The sequence below is a fragment of the Hermetia illucens genome, chromosome 3 (genome assembly GCF_905115235.1).
Source record: "Hermetia illucens chromosome 3, iHerIll2.2.curated.20191125, whole genome shotgun sequence".
NCBI lineage: Eukaryota > Metazoa > Arthropoda > Insecta > Diptera > Stratiomyidae > Hermetia > Hermetia illucens.
In genome coordinates this window covers 16,011,803-16,029,416 of record NC_051851.1, presented here as the reverse complement: position 1 = coordinate 16,029,416, position 17,614 = coordinate 16,011,803, and the positions used below count along the sequence as shown (strand labels likewise).

The window sequence follows — 17,614 nt, the reverse complement described above, 5'->3', positions numbered from 1 at the left end:
GATTGATTAGGGTTTGATTTTTAATGGTGGCTTTCAAGATTGGGAAGGTCTGATCCTTTGACTGTGTACCTTGCATTCCGGTGGTAGACAAAGCTGACTACATTTTTTTTTGCCTGTGGAAAGCGATATAGGATTCGCTAATAATTAAACACAGTCAAGCACTATCAGGACAACATTGTCGGAGGGGAGCGCTGACAGATGGAGCCATTTTGTAAATTGAGCGCGTGTTCTCCTTTCCGAGAAGGAGATTGAGCTTGACCAGTGGTGGGCAGGAGGTTCTTTACATTAAAAAACTCACTTCCTTCTCTCTTCCTGTTGGTGGAAGGAATGATAGTCCTTTGTGGAAACACTTTCGCGATGGAGATTTATCATGAAAACCCGACATGTAGACTTTGCAACAGAAAGGACGAAATAGCCTCCCACATCATACTGGGCTACTTTGTGCTTTTGCGATGGGTAAATATCATCTAGGCAATAACAAAATCCTTAAAAAGAACTCGTTCAGATGCGACTTATTTCCACAGCTTATTACCTAGGATGGGTCAATTTTGGTGGGGCTTACAAAAAGGTAGAAGGCTACATTATGGAGGAGCAAAACTCAATCTTTCAAGAAGTACCTTCCTTCATCTACTCATCCTTTTTTAGGGTAAAGCGAAGAAGGCGATTTGTTGCCATATTTATACAATAGATGCAAGCTGCTGGGAGGACGGGATGAGTCGAAGGAGGCATTCTGTGCGGGAGATTCTTTTCCAATTTGTTTCTCTGGTAGAATTTTAATTGATGACTTTCAGTAGAATTATAAGAAAATTCCGCTTGGTTTTAAAGTCGCAAATAGCCATTCTAAACTTTTAGGTCAGTCTAGATCTAAACTGCATTTTACTTTCAAAACTGTTCTTTTATCGACTTTTGAACGATCGGAGTTCAACAGGGTCATTTACTTATTAAAAAGTTCAACAATGTCAGATTAGTGACGACATAATAAGCAGAAATGAATGGAAAAAACCTTGTAATAAATCTTGTAAAAAATTTAAATACAGAAATGCAAATTCATTATGCAAAGCTACGGAAAACTAATGAAGATACATTCTAATGGTGGTCAAGATTCATAAAAGATTGAACCACCAGCAATGCAGTGGTGACGATGAATATTTATTGCAAAAATCCCCTCACGTGGCAGTTAACTTTGCCTGAATAGATAATACTTTGAATTATAAATTAGAAATATTACCCTGGAGTAATCAATGACATGCTGGAAACCAGTATCTATTCAACTTACAAATCGTTTGATTAAAGATGACTTTATTAACCAATTTGTTGGTAAAATTGGTTTATAATTTATTTATTGGGTAGTTAAAGTGGTTTGATAGGTAATTTGGTGTCTATATTCAGAAAAGTCCACTACAACTTTTGGTTATTTGGGGTAGGAGATTCAATCTTGTGAATGACAGCTTTCTAGATACAATTCTTTTCTTGATTATTGATAGTTAGATAGTTATCATGATTAGTTCAATACAAGCGTTTTGAGTGGAACTGCGGGGGATGAAATTGAATTTTTTAATGTAATTTAATTTATATATTTCTTGAAGAAGTGCTGAGCTTAGGGATTAAAAAAAGATTCTCATCTGAACAATTTTTACCTAATTTGATAAGTTATCTGAAGAGTTTTGCAAGAATAATATTTGCAATTCCGCCCCGAAAGATTTGAGGGACATGGATATTGGGTTTATTTTTCCTGTAGTAGATACCATGCAAAGGAACATGCCCTGAATGTTTGAAACTGACTTTTCGGAATATGTTGTATATGAGCCGACAGCTGTGGCATTCCGGTACCTTCCTGCACCAAGTTGACGCCTAGTAGCCCCGTGGAAGGTAATGGTGCCCAAAAAGAAGGGACGCTATTGCGCTCAAATGCGTGACACTCCCTTGTCTGGATGAAAGATTGACAAATTCGCCCGACGATGGGCCTCATCTGGAAGAATAGGGACAGAGGAAAACCATTTCTCAAGAAGTGCGGGGTGGTCTTACAGAAAACGAAGGCGGCTATAATCGTTCAGCGGAACATCTCTATGGATGTCAAAAAAAACACAATGGAGGTGGCGGAACCCCTGGATCTTATTACACATCAAGGAAACCCCTGGAAGATCACCGAAGAGGAGCTGAGGAAAAAACAAATGACTAGTGTAGCACTTAGTTGTGAAAAACGTGGCATCCTCAGACCACCAGAGGAAGAACCGACAATTAGTAGATGCAGTCAGAGCGAAAACAGAGTAGATCTGCCGCCAAAGACGACAACTGGACAAAGCAGCAGGTGTAACAAAGTCGAACGACGGCAATATCATTGCCAAAGTAAAGGATAAGGGGCAAATCACGATCAGAGGAAATTTCTGGCGGAAGTTTTTCGAGATATCCAATATAACATTAAACCAGAAGACGCTGGGATAGACGTCAAAACTATTGGACAAACTCGAACCGGCGGTATACTTGCCGAATTTTGGCTAAAGACGGAAAAAGGAGTACGTCTGTGGGACAATCCAAAGCATTCTAGACACGAAAGCATAGGCTTCTACTTTAGAACCCAGTTCACCATCGAAATAAGGAATCTAGACTGTCTGGCGAATGAACAAGAGGTGGAGGAAGCGATGAAAAGGGAATGCCCAGATGTGAGCAGCCTCATGGTAGGAGCTACACCTCTCAACTCCAGAGGACAAAAATTGACCAGCTGCCAGGTTTTCAAATAAGAGTTGCAAAAAGTGATGAAAGGTGACAGGTAATGCACGAAAGAAGAGCTCGCTTGTCGCTTCTCAGCAAGCAGTACCGAGATATTAGTTCTGCACCGTGGTATGTCGACATCTCTGGCACTGCTACTATCCGGGTGAAAGATAAGAGATGTCTTCCTTTGAGTTCATTGTCCGAATCAGGCCTTTTTTTAGTGTGTATTTCACACTGAATGAATCTAGGTCGGGATTCGAAAAATGGAAGGGAGACCTCTACTTGGACGGGACTTTGATGCCAGAGCCCTCGAAGGGGGCATGGCTCAACCAGATTGTCTGGACTTATTGTCCCAAACATCGGTAGCACTCCTCCCTTATGTGATTTTCGTTAAGACGTCTTTAGTGTCAGCCATGCAACGATGGAGAGAACTGGAAAATTTCACGGACAGTGATCATCATTACATTTCCTTCGAAGTGAGAAATGGCTTCCCGCATTGCTCAGAAGCCCGGCAAATACCTAACGGGGACCAAAAACCCCGCTTGATGAAACTAAATGGAGGTAACAAAGTCGTGGACAGTATCCTTAAATCTCTTTGGCTGCAATGTCTTCCAGCCAATCTTCAGGCTATTCGTAGTATTTCGGAGGTAACTGATCATACGCACCTGTTGGAGATGGCAGATCGGATTCTAAAGGTGCGAGAACCATTTCGCGTTTATACTGTGGATTCGAAATCGCGGAGATTCGAAGCCGCCCGATCAATTAGCTTCGGCTTGGTTACCGGTGCATCGGATGCAGTCATAGGCGCCTTATTGGAATAATATCAACACGATATGTGGTTACCACTCGCTTGCTTCCAAAAGATGTTATCACTCGCCGAACGGAGATACAGCCTTTATGATCGCGAGCTTTTAGCTATGTATTACCAATGTCCAAGAGTTCCCCGTTCATATCCATCGTTTTTACCATGTTCATCTTCATATAGTTGGATCTAGCGTAACGAGGCTATCGCTATTGTCCTACATCGTTAGACAGGCCCTCGCGGTGGGCCGAGACTGTTCCCTTGGCATACCAATCTGAAGAAAGCGTTGAAGAAATGTTCGACGCGACTTGGATTTCCCGTTTTGGAGCTCCTAGCGTTATCACGAGGATCATAATTCCAGTCAGCTCTATTCACCGTACTCATCGACCTCCTTGGTTGCAAGCGAACGCAAATAACACCGTTCCATCCAGCTAACAATGGTGCTATCGAGAGATGGCATCGGTCATTCAAAGCTGCCACCATGTGTCATCAAGACAGCGACCATTGGGTAGAGATTCTCCCCATCGTTCTCCTTGGACTGCAGCACTGTATCAAAGAGGACCTTGGCGGTTCACTCGCGGGATTAGCCTTTGGAACTATTCGGAGGATTCCTGGAGAGCGGTTCTTGGACAATGTCTTAGCAACCGATCCTCGTATTTTCTTCAATACATGAGGCAAGTATCGAGAAGCATTTGTCCACAAGAAATTGAATACATGCATTCATATATTTTTGCGTGTAGACTCTGTTCGACGTCGACGTCAAGCCTAAAGCAGTGCTTCCCTCTGTTCATTATTTCATATGGGCCCTTATATGGTGGTTGCAAAGCCTTAGGCATTCACGCGAGCCAAGGCGTGTGTGCAGACGTCCAGCTTCTTTCGAGTGTTAGCCTTCGTCGAAGAATGACAGAATGGCGGGGGTGATTTTATTTTAGCCATGGTGTCACGGAACAAGCGCAAAAGCCCAGTGGTGGAAAGGGCTGACCTGGTATCGAACACAGGATTGTTGGGGAGTCTCAAATTCTCCCCGTATACTATCTCGGTGGAGCTAGCGGCAAACTCCTCATGATGGGCTATACGTAGGCCAAGTAGAATAAAAGGTAGGACTTGCGGCCACGAAGAGTCATTTTGTGCCATTATAGCCGCTTTCAGTGTCCTATGTCAGATGTCTATTTCGGAGATTGATCCGAAAAGGGGAAACTCTCGAAATTTATATTTGGAGATGTCTCTGAGGCTCTGAAGTATTCCATCATCCTTCTGTGCCTCAGTGATTGCTGAAAAATCGATCGTGGGAGGGATTTTAACCTTTGAAACCCGTGACAAATCGTCTGCAAGTATATTGTCCTTGCCGATCACGTGATGTATGTTCGAAGTAAACTGGCTTATGAAGTTTAAGTCCAGAAGTTGGCAAGGCGACACTTTGTCGGGCTTTTGCTTAAAAGCGAAGGAAAGAGGCTTATGTTCCGTGAACACTGTGAACGGTCTGCGTTTTAGGGAGTATCGGAAGTATTTTATTGCCATGTACGCGTCTAATAGCTCACGATCGTAAGTGCTGCAGTTCTGTTGAATTTAATTTCTTGGAAAAGAAGCTCAACGGCTGTCAGATTTGGTTCATCTTTTGGTGAAGGGCAGCACCTACTGCGATTTCCGAGTCATCGTTGAATACGGCTAGGGTTGCATCTGATTGAGAGAATTCCAGGAGTAGCGCCGCCAGGTGTCGTTTGGTTAGCTCACATGCCTGGACGATTTCTGTCAATCGCCCAATAACGCGTGAGTTTCTGGTCTTGGGCCTGGACAAATAGCAGTTAAGGGTCGCTTGATGTTGTGCGACTTTGGGCAAGAAACGATGGTAGAAATTCAAGATGCTCAAAAACCTGCGCAGATCCTTGAGTATTTTAGGTTGTGGGAAGTCTGTAATTGCCTCAACCTGGTCTGGATCCGGGTGGATTGCCTTAGGGGAAATCGTATGGCCTAAAAACTTTACCTGCTGTTGAAGGAATTTGCATTTTTCAACGCAAGTTTAAGACCAGTTTCAAGGAGACGTTGAAAAATGACACTGAAGGAGAGGCGTTTTGGTCGCCTCATCCAAGTACACGAAACAAAAGTTAGGGTTTCGCAAGACAGAGTGGATGAACCTCTGAAAAGTTTGCGCCGCAGACCAATAACAGATAGGCGAGCCACTCCTGCCTGTGAATTTCCAGTCGTGGTGAGTTGCATTACTTTCATTGTTATAAGTTCGTAGTATTCCTACAGGTATGTCCAGTGAAGTGCTGAAATTTTTATTCAAGTATAAGCAGGAGTTGGTACTCAGTTTCATTAATGCATGTTTAACAGCGTTTTTTGTTTCTTTCCGCTGGGAAATTGAGAGGTTTGTGTTGATAAACATAGGTATCCTCCGAGATGCCGTTAGTGTACCGTTCTCTTAGGGTGTTGGACATAGCGGGGAAACTGCTTAAGACTGACTGGCTTTAGAGCGAAGCGATCCACAATTGATGTGACTGAGAAAATGGCCCAAACGGTGAGAGTCGTTTTTTCGAAGAGTGGTGCTCCTTGTGATGTAAGATGTAAAAAACGCCTTCAATTCTGCGAGATGGTGCGACCTGCTCAAGGCGTTGCAAAATTCTTTCATATTAAAGGCAACCTATTGCGGATATTGAGGGACAATTTAAAGTATCACATCCTGCTCTATGAGACCCGGGAGAACAGCGCAGAATGAAGGCCCCATTGGGGGGCGGCAGAGAGGTTTATTCTTGGTGGGGACCTTTGGAATGTTTTATGCGATAGTCTGCTAAAACTCGAGATGATGAGACTGATGAATTGCATTTGGGCGGATAAATCGATGATTTTACAGCACTGGTCGCCATACTGGAAAGACGCGGCGAGCCAAGAGCTATGAACTTTGGATCAAACCGAAGTGGTCTTTCTAATTATGGAGACCGACGATTAGAAGGTACAAACAGATCTCCTTATTCTGGTTGGTAAAATCATGGTCTCATTGAAGTCGGCGGTGAAATATCTTGGCATCATGACAGCGATGAGGATGAGCTTCTTCGAGCAGAATTAGAACGCCAGCATGCAGCGAGGATATGTGGAGTAGAGAGGCACGTTACACTCATGGAATTTTTAAACCGAAAAAGAGGGAGTGGATAGGAGAGACGGCAGGCTCCCTGAACAACAGGGTGAGCTCGTACACTGAACAGGCTTGGCTTGTTGTAAAGTGTCCACTGGTTCCGGGTTAGCGTCCTAGAAGCACCAAGCAGGGAGTCTGTCGGAGACAAGTGTGAGGCCCTTGTTGGTATTTGTACATTTTTTTGCCTAACTGCTTCCTTTAGTTAGTTATTTGGAAATTTTTATCCATTTTAGGTGTGTCTAGTAGGTATACCCGAGATTTGATTTTGGTTTGGTTAAATTATATGATGCTGTGTAATTTACCGATATTTTCGTACCGTGGCAACCGGTTTTCACTTAAATTTGGTTGTTCTTGTTTAACTGATGTTAAAGGGCTTTTGTGGCTCATGTTTTACGTGTTAATCACAAACTCAAATGATAAGGAAATTGTTGGAAGATTTTACTTATTCCAAAAAGATGCATTAAAGTAAAAACAGTCATGCAAAGCAAATGAAATATGGATTCAGATTCAACTGAAATCATGTGATTGTTTGAAACACCAAAAAGATAGAAGATTCTTACTTTGATTCGTTGGATCGTTTGCACCCGTTGCTTGTGCTTGCCTGGAAATATCGAAAATTTAAAAATATAGCAATCTGCAATCACTGAATTATCCTTAATATCGTACCGTAACACTCGCAAGCCACACATTCCATTTGAGATATTTGAATTGAATACCATCAGGAACACAATAAAATTAACCGTAGTTAACCAAAATCCACCGAAATTTGATCCGCGTGAGCACATTTTTGAACGGGCCATTTCGAACGTTACACTGCCAACGTTATCTACGCGATACTAACAATTTCACTTAGAATGCTGAAGATTTTTAACAGTAACACTAGCGAAAAGCTCGGGTTCTTTGGGTCCACTGAATGGGTCGTTGCTGCTCACGGCGCTTCTACTTTACTACTCTGACTAGAGAAAATGGGGGGATCTGGTACTTGGATGTGGCTCTATATTTCCTCGTGCACATTAAAGTGTTGACTCAGTGACTAATGTGAATAACAATCATTGAATGCTCGCACAAAGCGACCAGAAAAGCTGTAGAGTTGCAAATTGTTCTGTAATGATACCTGCAACAGTGATAAGACCTAGCCGTGATCTTGATGACGAAGCCAACTGTTGCAGACATTCACAAGTTGGTGGTTTACATATTCATCAAGCTGGTTTGGAAGTTATTTTTTCCAATTTTTTACGATGGGAATATGTTATTTTTCTGTTAATGTGGGTAGAATATAATGTCCAGACTATTCTGGTTGAATACTAGAAGGCATAACCCTGAGAGGCAAAGGTCTCCAATGGATACTATTAAGGAGCTGAGAAATAGGTAACCCCAAACATCACCCCAGATCTGGGGGACTAAAATGTTTCATTCCTCTATCCTGATATATTTGGTATGTTCCCATATGCTTCCCTGTTAAACCAAAGATACTCGTATCTGTTTCATTTATCTTTCTATCGACATAATATGTTACCACTACTACTGCTCTTTTCTAAACAAATCTTTTCCTTTTCATTATTTTTAATTAACTGTTGAGACTACGCTAAATTTTAATTATTTCTGTAAATAAGTTTCTGCAAGTGTTGGACCTATACCAACAGGAACAAGATAAGATATGGTCAAATATTCAAGTTTTGTTTTTCTTTGCCTAAAGATAAAATACTTAAACCGAAATTAGAACCAGGTCCATGCTGGTAACCACCCCTTTGATTTTTTTAATCGAATCAGGTATATGAAGGTCCTGGGGGTGTAACGTGAGAATTTGATGTGAAGGCATAATCCCACGGTCTTCCTTGTATATGGATTGATCCAAATCAAAAGACCACAATCAAAGCCTCTTTATACTGGGTGCAGGTTCAGTATTCATAGCAGTGGACGCCAGGCCCATCTAACACCTCTGCCGTAACTAAAAGGTACGGCGGCCGAATTGTAGAGCACGACTCTAGGCTTGAGCCCACTATGGGCCGCAACCGCCACCGGAGGATTTCGTCCGAAATATTCGGGTTTCCTTGATACCAGATAAACTCAGATGAGGCTTGCAGATTCGGGTCTGTTGGCTCTCCTTGAGTACATGGGAACAGTACTTCCCAAGGGGAATTAACAAACCAGAAACAGGAAGCAGACTTTATGAGTTTTTTTATGTAAGAAACTTCATGTACGGAGCTTTTTGATATGCGCCCGGCCCGAAGAACATTGCATGCCACCTCCTGATATCGCAAAATAATGTGATGCTGTCACTTTATGAGGTTTTAAAATCTAGGATCCACCTAGACTTTGCTTATAATTTGTTGATGCGACTGGAAAGTCCAGTGTCGACGTGTCAATTCAACCTGCAGATTTCAAAATTAGTTTATGACCTTTGGCCATCAAAAGGGTTAATGATTGGTTCCTCCAGTAACACCATCGAGGGTTTCCAGAAAATTTTATATTGACGCTCCTCTTTCAGAGGTGACCTATCCATTGCCACTTTGGTCTTCCGATAACAGGCGTATGAGTGACAAGCCTGTGCGCCGACCAAGTTTTTCTTTTGAGATAGTGTCAGGTCAGCGCACTCCGATGACATAAGGCAGTGTGCAGTGTGATGCATTAACCTAAATATCCATTGAAGAGAAGAAGAATACTTTCCTTAGGTAAGTACATGCAATTCGTGAGAGTCTTCCTAAACGTGAGATTGTGATAGGTGATCTAAAAGTCAAGGTGGGCTCTGATAATACGTTCCTCGGGTGTATTTTGCGTCTGCGTTTGAGCATAGGTCCTACCATAAGGTCAGCTGGGTTTCGACTAGGGGCTGTATTTTGAATAAGTATATCAAGAAAGGTTTTTATATTGGCTTTCAAAATTACTTTCTTTCACTTGTGTGTCGCTACTACATCTGCTTGCAGGGGCACAAAGCATCGGCATTTTGAATTTGAAGGAGCCCGTTCTCGCGATTTGACTATTGTTCAGCAACTACACAAACGACACAAACTCTCAATAACTGATACAAGAATATTTATGAGCACTGAGTTTCCAAAAGGACAACACAAGGCCTCTCAATTGCCGAAGGTAAGTAGGCATAAGTGGAGCTCAATTAACGCTGTGGCGCGTCATTTGGATGCCACATTGTTCTAGGATTGTGTTTGTTTTGGGAAGGACAAGGGAAGCCAAATCTAGTTGGCTCAGATCTTTTCTATCACTTATCATCGGTGTACACTGGCATGACACTAAATCAAACGAAGAACTTGATCGACGCACAGATTTGTCACTCATACGCACTGTGATCGGAAGGCGGAAGTGGTTGTGGATAAGTCACACACAAAGGAGGGGCGACAATTGTATTGCGGGCTACGCTATGCAGTGGAATCCACTCTTTTAAGCTGGCCGACGAGTGGATCGCCCCAAGGGCACTTGGCGCAGAACAGTAGAGAAGAAGCGCCGGTTTCCTCGTAAGCCATGGAACAAACTGAAGGGCATTTCAGGTAACCGCGAACGATGGCACATACTCCACCAAGGGGTAAATGGCACCCATGTATCGAAACTTCACTGCTAGCTCGTAGCGTTCATGAGGGATAGTGGCTTCCCTCACTAAATGTTTGTTTAAAGTCCGCAAGGAGATAAAGACCTTGTGTCTGTAGTCTAGCTCTTGCTAGAGCTGGGCATAAAGAGTGTCCGAGACCCCCTTCTGCCCCTTCGCAACTTTGACAATATGCTTTGCAGAATATGACGGGTCTGGCGGTGTAGTCCCTTTTAGGCCAGTGACTTACGCATATATACTATCGCACTCCTGTTCATGTTTGCAAGGGTTAAAAGTTTACGTGATCGAGTCTTTTTGTGGGAGGCCCGGATCCTTTTTGTCGTAGCGGGTGATGAGCCTTTGCTATTTGAAGCGAGGGGTGTGAGTGGAGAAATTTCAAGAGCAGAGGCCGTCTGGGGTGTATGTTGGCCTCCTCATTTGCTGACACTCTGGGAACTAGGAACTCAGAAGAGAGTGGCTTTGAAAGTGCCCCCTAGATTATTCAGCCAAGGGGATGTTGTCACTGAGTATAATGCCACAGGTCTCTAGGATTGTCAATGCACTGCACAATACAACGTGCTTAAGATTTGAGTCCAGTGGAGAGGGGGTAGGAGTACATTAAGAGTGTGATTGCGGAGTCTAAGTAGCGTCTGCCCATGCGGATTTTTGGCATTTATTACGCTTGGTTTTCTTGTCTTTCTTCCTCATTGCCGGCCACTACAGAATAGAATTGTACTTGAAATAATAAAAACTTGTTGTTTCTTTTTCGTTGGTGTGAATATTTATTCTTGCAAAAACCGATATTTCGGGAACCACTTGTTCCCTTCATCAATGCTAACAAGTTGTTAGCACTGAACTTGTTAGCACTGATGAAGGGAACAAGTGGTTCCCGAAATATCGGCATTTGCAAGAATAAATATTCACACCAAGTTTTTATTATTTCAATTAATTAATTGTTGGAAACACCGCACAATTTCGCTCAGATAGAATTGTACGTTAAGATAGGACGAACCCTGGCGATGTACACCCAATGAACTATCCTCGGCCGAAGATCACATTTTCTCACAAAAGCCTTCTTGCAGACGTGGGCCTTCTTAACCTCAGTTATAGGATTTAGGATCACGCCTAGATGCTAATTTTTATTCATTTAGTCCCAGAGGATAGAATTTTGGAATCCTCCTTTTGGATGGATTTACACCTTTCCGCCTCTATCGTAACCTTGCTACCAGAGGAAGGAAATATCCCTGAAGGTATAAGAACCTTGGGAGATAAAAGTAATATTCACCGCAATCAGAGAAGAACCACTTGAAATTCGCATTAGGATATTGGGAACCAAACCTTAAGGTCTCAAAGAGCAATCTAATAAAGCCATCAAACGTCTGATAAAAATGGTACCGGACTGTTTTGCTGAGTTATGCTGAGCATGCAACGCAGAACAGGTAAACCAACACTCGCAATTCTGTTGCTCCGGCATAGATCTTTTAAGTACTATGGCGAAAGTTGCACTCCGGACGTCATTATCGGTTACCGGTTTGGCTGATAATGTGCGGATGTGACGAATGTATTTCCTTCATTTGAATCAAATTAAGCGCTCTCCGGCAGCAGCTGATATTCCCTGTTATCGTGGGGATTTTGTCGAAAGATAGCTGGAGGAAGAACAGCTCTGGTAAGATACTGACGAACGACTCGAAAATTATATTATCCCCTGGGATATCCCACAGGACCTCGTACTGCTTCCATGCTATTGTGAAACATCGTCTACGGCAATGTTTTCGACCTTCAACAAATCATGTTATTGAATAAACCCAAAGATAAAATTGGTCATTTTTATAAAAGAGAGGAGCCGCAGGACTTATTCATACACATACGGGCAGAGGCACTGAGGTACTGAAGTGTTAAAAGTACTCCCCAGTGGGAAGAGTGTAGTGGGAGGATACGGAAAGGGCGTTTAATCGTTGAGGGTAACAAGATCAAGAGGCTCTGCGAGTTTATCAGGGAAAGCGTGCAAGTTTATCAGGGAAAACGCATCAGGTAGGTGTATAATAAGGACCAGAAAGAAAGATGATTGAAGGCATCGGGAAGGTGAAAGAAGGGAAGAGGCTGCGTGAGAAATTGAATGTATCACCGGGATAGGTAACATTGGAGCAGGTGGCGCACGCAATCCCAGAGAAGAGGAATGAACTCCACCATGTGGAAACTTGGAGAGAGGTAGCACCCAGAAAAAAAGCGATCGAAGGAGGTTATCATCACTTCTAAACGAGATGAAGAGTCATACATGGACATTCTCAAGAAAGTGAAGACAGACCCAGAACTCACCTATATGGGAAATAACGCTTGCCGCATGAAACGGTTCCAGAACGGAAACCTTATGTTGAAACTTTAAGAATTTTTGAGTCAAATCGGAAAGTCATTGGAATAGAAAGCCGACATAAGGGCTAGTAGGCCGGAGACCACTATAGTTTGTAAGGACATAGATGAGATCACCACGAAGGCGATGGTTCACGAGGCCTTCGAAGGCTTCAAGAGGTCTATGATGGGATACAAGCGACCATTATCAGACTCCCTGTGGAGGCAGTACTCAAAATGTTGGCAGCAGGGAAAGTAGGAACAGGCTGGGTTATATGTCAACTTAGGGAGCAAGGACCTGTGCAAATAGTAGGCCGGAACCAATGCAGGAAATGCCATATCAGCAAGGACTCTGTAGACGACCCAAGAATCGAGATATTACAGGTAGCAGCAGGTACTCGGAGGATAAGAGATTACTTAAAACAAATAGCAGATAAGGATGGTCATAATCACGGTAGCAACATTTCGGTCAAACCGCACTATGGACCTGCGAAGGACAAGTCTTTCAGGAAGTAATAAAGCATCTGAGGAGATTCACAAAAGGTGAAAGAAGGTGAAAGAGGTTGAGTGCTCCACTCAACGCTACACTTGCCGAATATGAGCAGATATTAAGTGCTCAGGGTTTGGATAGGACTTTGGGCGGGGATTTCGACGCGTGGTAGTGATAGTCGTGAATGTTGGAATTTAGAGGAAGCGGCCTGGAGTCTACAGTCGACCTATATGCATGAGGGCCACTGTAGTCAAAAAAGTTGCTTGTCAAATTAATGAGGACTACCTTCTTAGTGATGCATGAAGATCGAGGACGAATCGATCTCGAAAAGGAGAATGCCAGCCGGATTGCCTTGGTGGACGACAAAGGGGGGGGGGGCGGGAGGGGGTTGGGTGAAGATACTGACATAGACCCTTGCAGTGGAGCTTACAGGGTAATAAAAAAAGGTTATAATGATAACGAGTAATCTCTCAACGCTTTAAAAAAAATTTGTCACTTTGTCTCCTTATCACCAGAGCAGCGTAAGGCAAATGCGGGCCGAGATCAATGAAGACGTCTTACCTTCTATTGTCGAAGACAGACTACTGGAAAATATGTTGCAGAATTAGCGACAACAAAGCTCCAGGTATGGATAGTTAACACTTTCGAGGCGTGCCAAAAAGAAGCTGGAGATCCTGCATCTTATCGCCTATTGGATACAATGGATAGAAGATGATGGAATGAGTCATCTACAATAGACTGCTGTTCATCTACGGAAGTGGGAATGGCTTACCGGAACATCAGTATGGGTTTCCACGCCTCCACTCTATTGTGAATGCAATAAACACGATGGCGAATATGATAAATGATGCTCTGAATTCCCTTGGCTGCCATATCTGCTAATATTAGATGTTAAAAACGCATTCAACTCCGCTTACTAGGTACACATGGGTGTTTCTGGTTATTTGATGAGTCTGGTCGAAAATTACATATTAGAGAGAACTCTCTGGTATCAGACGGATGAGGACCCCAAAGAGTACATCGTCACAGCAAGAGTAGCAGAAGGCTCAGTATTGGTCCCCTGCTGTGGAATTTCATGTATAATACTGCTTATTGCTCTCGTCTCAGAAAAGGCTACGATTTTCGACTTTATCGATGACCAGGCTGTAGTTGTTAGAACAAAATATTTAGAGGATATGGAGGTTTACGCGACGGAGACAATGAGAGCGGTAAAGACCTGTCTGGAAAAGGCCGGGCTGATCCTGGCGGATATGTAAACGGAAGTGGTCTTAAGAACGAACCGTGGAGCGAAAAACACTGTGAAGGTGCAAACCCGTGAACATATGATTGTCTTCAATGCGGATATCAAATTCCTGATACTAACTATTGACGATAAAGTGATCCTTACGGAGCATAGGTGTATACGTGATACATGTTAACGAATGTTTGTGGGCCAAAACACTGTCGAAGGTTGCACTTAATCGGGGTGGTCCGGTCCATTTTGCTTTACGCGTCACCTGTGAAGGCTGAAGTATTTGCAAGCTCTCAGAGACGGAAGCATATAAATTCGGTTTACCGACTGATGGCTTTGAAGATACCATTAGATATCCTCATCATCAGATAAGGTTGTATTGGTGGTGTGGGTCATGCGGCACGGTTCGAGCCGTATGATATACTTACCAACTCTGCTACCGTAACACCCAGTTCTCCACAGCAGCACACGGTGGTTTCTACAGACAGTTGCATCGCTTTTGGCTGGATGATTCACCGAATTGTCCTGAATGCATTGGCATACTGTAGACTGTAGAGCGAGGAAATTTGAACCAAGTGCTGGGAGTAGCCTGGGGATCATAGTTGCGGAGACGGTTTCCTCCGCAATTGTAAGTATACAGGAACTACTGAAGGAGGTAAGGAGGAAGAAAGCCCAAAGGACTAGAAGTAGCTCGCGAAGTAACTGCTAAGTGGTGGCCCCGCGGGGCTTGCGCTGGAGACACCAGGGGTGGTTTTCAGTGAGTGCGAATCCGCTCTAGCCTAGATTATGTTTTTCTAAGATTGGTAAACCTCTGTGAAGGTACAAAAAGAATGTTCTTACAAAACATGCAGGGATAGTATGAAACAGGCGATGATGATGGCGATCCGAGGAGGTGTCAGGTATATTTGTAGGTGGTTCTGACTTCAGGGGAGGAAAGATTCTCTTCAGTCCGGAATTTTTTCAAAGATCCGAAATAGAGACACAACGAAATAGTTAGGGAGAAAGTAATAGTAGGCAGAACTCTTCGGCTCTGTTTGTGACTACAAATTTTAGAAATTGATCGAATTTGGTGAAATTAATGATGAATGAATATCTTTTTTGGAATTTTATGGTTTTTTTTTTTTGTTTTCTGGCTTACTTATAACAAGAGAGTATAATTTTTTCCTTTGATCGATTGAATGGTAGAATTCATTCTAAAACAAGGCAGGCTTAGTAGGGTATCGTTCGTGATCATAGATTGCTGGAGAGGAGGATCTATATCTTAAATTGCGTGATGAAGTTTGTTGAAAATTTTGTGCAATAAAGAATAAATTCTCATTCATGCTTTTAAACTACAAAACCTCAGAATCAAACTATTTCTTGGGATTCCTGAAGCAAATTCCAATAATTAATATTTGGCAATGGTTACTGTTGATGTTGCCACAAATGAGCTTTGAATTTTTGAAAATAGCTTCAGGGGCGAATTTTATAGGCAGGCGTAAACTTTCAAACTTTTATTTCTTTAAATTTACAGGTGAGATGAGATACTTATGAATGCATTGTGTATGTAAATATATTCTTCTATCTTTACATGCATGCATGTGACGGCAAATATGGGTACAGACGATTCATCACTGTGCGCTATATTGTCGATTTTTGGCACCTCAAAAATGCGCGTGATGGGATTTTTCTTAATTTTTTTACTTTCCTCGATTGTAATCTGATTCACTTTTTAGTTTACTGAATAAACTAAAAGATAAATCGCACTTTTCGCATTGATAAGCTAATTGGAAGTGCGAGCTAACATGACATCATGGGACGTACGTTTTTTATGCAACTAAAGATACAGCGCAAACTGGGTTTGGTGGATCAACGAAAATTGTGGCTCTTCTGATAAAAGGAGTTATTCAGTCTCTATACGGTTGTGTCACCACGTAAAATTAAACGAAAAAGATTTTTTTTTAAAAACCTGGTCATATTAATTGTATCTAGATACCATAACACCACTTTTAGATAAAAATCAACGCACACCCGAGACGATAAACACACCAAGGCACAAAGTGTTAAACGAAAGAATCCAACCGGAAGCAACAAGCAGATTCGCTCTTGTAAACCTCAAGTGATTCAGATACTCGACTAGAATAAAAGCTTAAAGATAGTTTGTGAGCAAATAAAGAACGGCACGTATTTCCCGGTGGTTTTTGTCCCATGATGAATATTTAGTGATGAAAGACGATCGATTCATGCTTTCCCCGCGGCTGGTGTTAGTAAGTGGACTTTCTCGGGTAAAAGTCCCAGTTGATGGTGGCATGACTCCGCTCTGTGCAGCACTTTTTCATTTAAAAATTGATGAGGGTATTGATTCACGTGACGCAAGTGCATTTGCATTGCGTAGCTTTCCCGATATGTTTTGATGCGTACCCCGGGGGTAATGGGGCTGAGTGTTGTTGGGTCGATAGTTCTGGTGGAAATTGCAGTTTAGATTGAAATGAAGGACGGCTTTGTAGGGGTCTAATTGGCGACCTTGAAGTTTGTTTTGTGGGGTTTAGACAAAGCAAGATAGTGAACAAAAGAGCTTACTTTATGGTGGACAAGTGTTGCATATGAGAATATCAGGTTTCGGTGAAGTAACAAAGAATATGACACAAAGAGCCCATATTTTATTAATTGGCCGATAATTTGCTGTATCTATGACTGAGAGTTTCGTCCTTCACAAAGTCTACTTTCTCACATGCAATATATAGTATTCCAGCATACTTGGCTACGCCTTTTTGACGACTGATATTAGGTAAACATAGTCCATGGCTTTTCCGGGGTGAGTTGAGGCTTCTTTCAGTACAAACTCTGGAAAAGGGGCCATGAATTAATACAAAATATGCGTGCCCCTAGACAATTATAATATATGGAGTCATTTAATATTCCAGAAGTAATCATAACTGAGCCATTAGTCAAATGAAAATTGGTACAAAAGCGACGAATCGTCTGGCTTGCTACTGCTTTTCACAAAGTGCATTTTAAGTTCACTGATGTACGTAACCATGAGTGTACTCATATGTGTTTACGTAAACAGCTAACCAACTATACCAAAAAAATACATTGCCTAAATTGACTTCGATTTTTCAGTCATGCGACTGGTTTTAGCATTTATGGTGTCAGTCAATAAGGTATCAAGTGCACAAGTGAATATTGAACAGGGAATCTGGCTGCATCGTATTCGGCATATCTGACTGGAAATGGAGTAGAAGATGAGTGCACAGGTTGCGCATATACGGAAGCTTTTGTTACAAGGAAATAGGGAAATTGATTTTTATGGAATCAGGAAATGAGTACAATGTGATAATGGGGTGAAAACCATGAACCATTGTTTTTCAACAATATTTGCAAATTGATGTTGG

At 42.4% G+C, this 17,614-nt stretch overlaps 1 protein-coding gene across 3 annotated transcripts in view; it reads right to left on the bottom strand.

Annotated features, from left to right (window-relative positions):
- LOC119651595 (integumentary mucin C.1-like) overlaps positions 1-16,450 on the bottom strand; it is a 58,918-nt gene extending 42,468 nt beyond the window's left edge. The window contains exons 1-3 of one of the 3 annotated variants that reach the window (XM_038055242.1): positions 16,216-16,450; positions 7,305-7,474; positions 7,199-7,239 (exon numbers count right to left, since the gene is read on the bottom strand). In XM_038055242.1, coding sequence (XP_037911170.1) covers positions 7,199-7,239; positions 7,305-7,474; positions 16,216-16,218 — 214 coding nt within the window. In that variant the 5' untranslated portion in view covers positions 16,219-16,450. The remainder of the gene's footprint in view (positions 1-7,198; positions 7,240-7,304; positions 7,475-16,215) is intronic. The other 2 variants (XM_038055241.1, XM_038055243.1) reach the window with 2 other exon arrangements.
- Between the last annotated feature and the right edge of the window lie 1,164 nt (positions 16,451-17,614).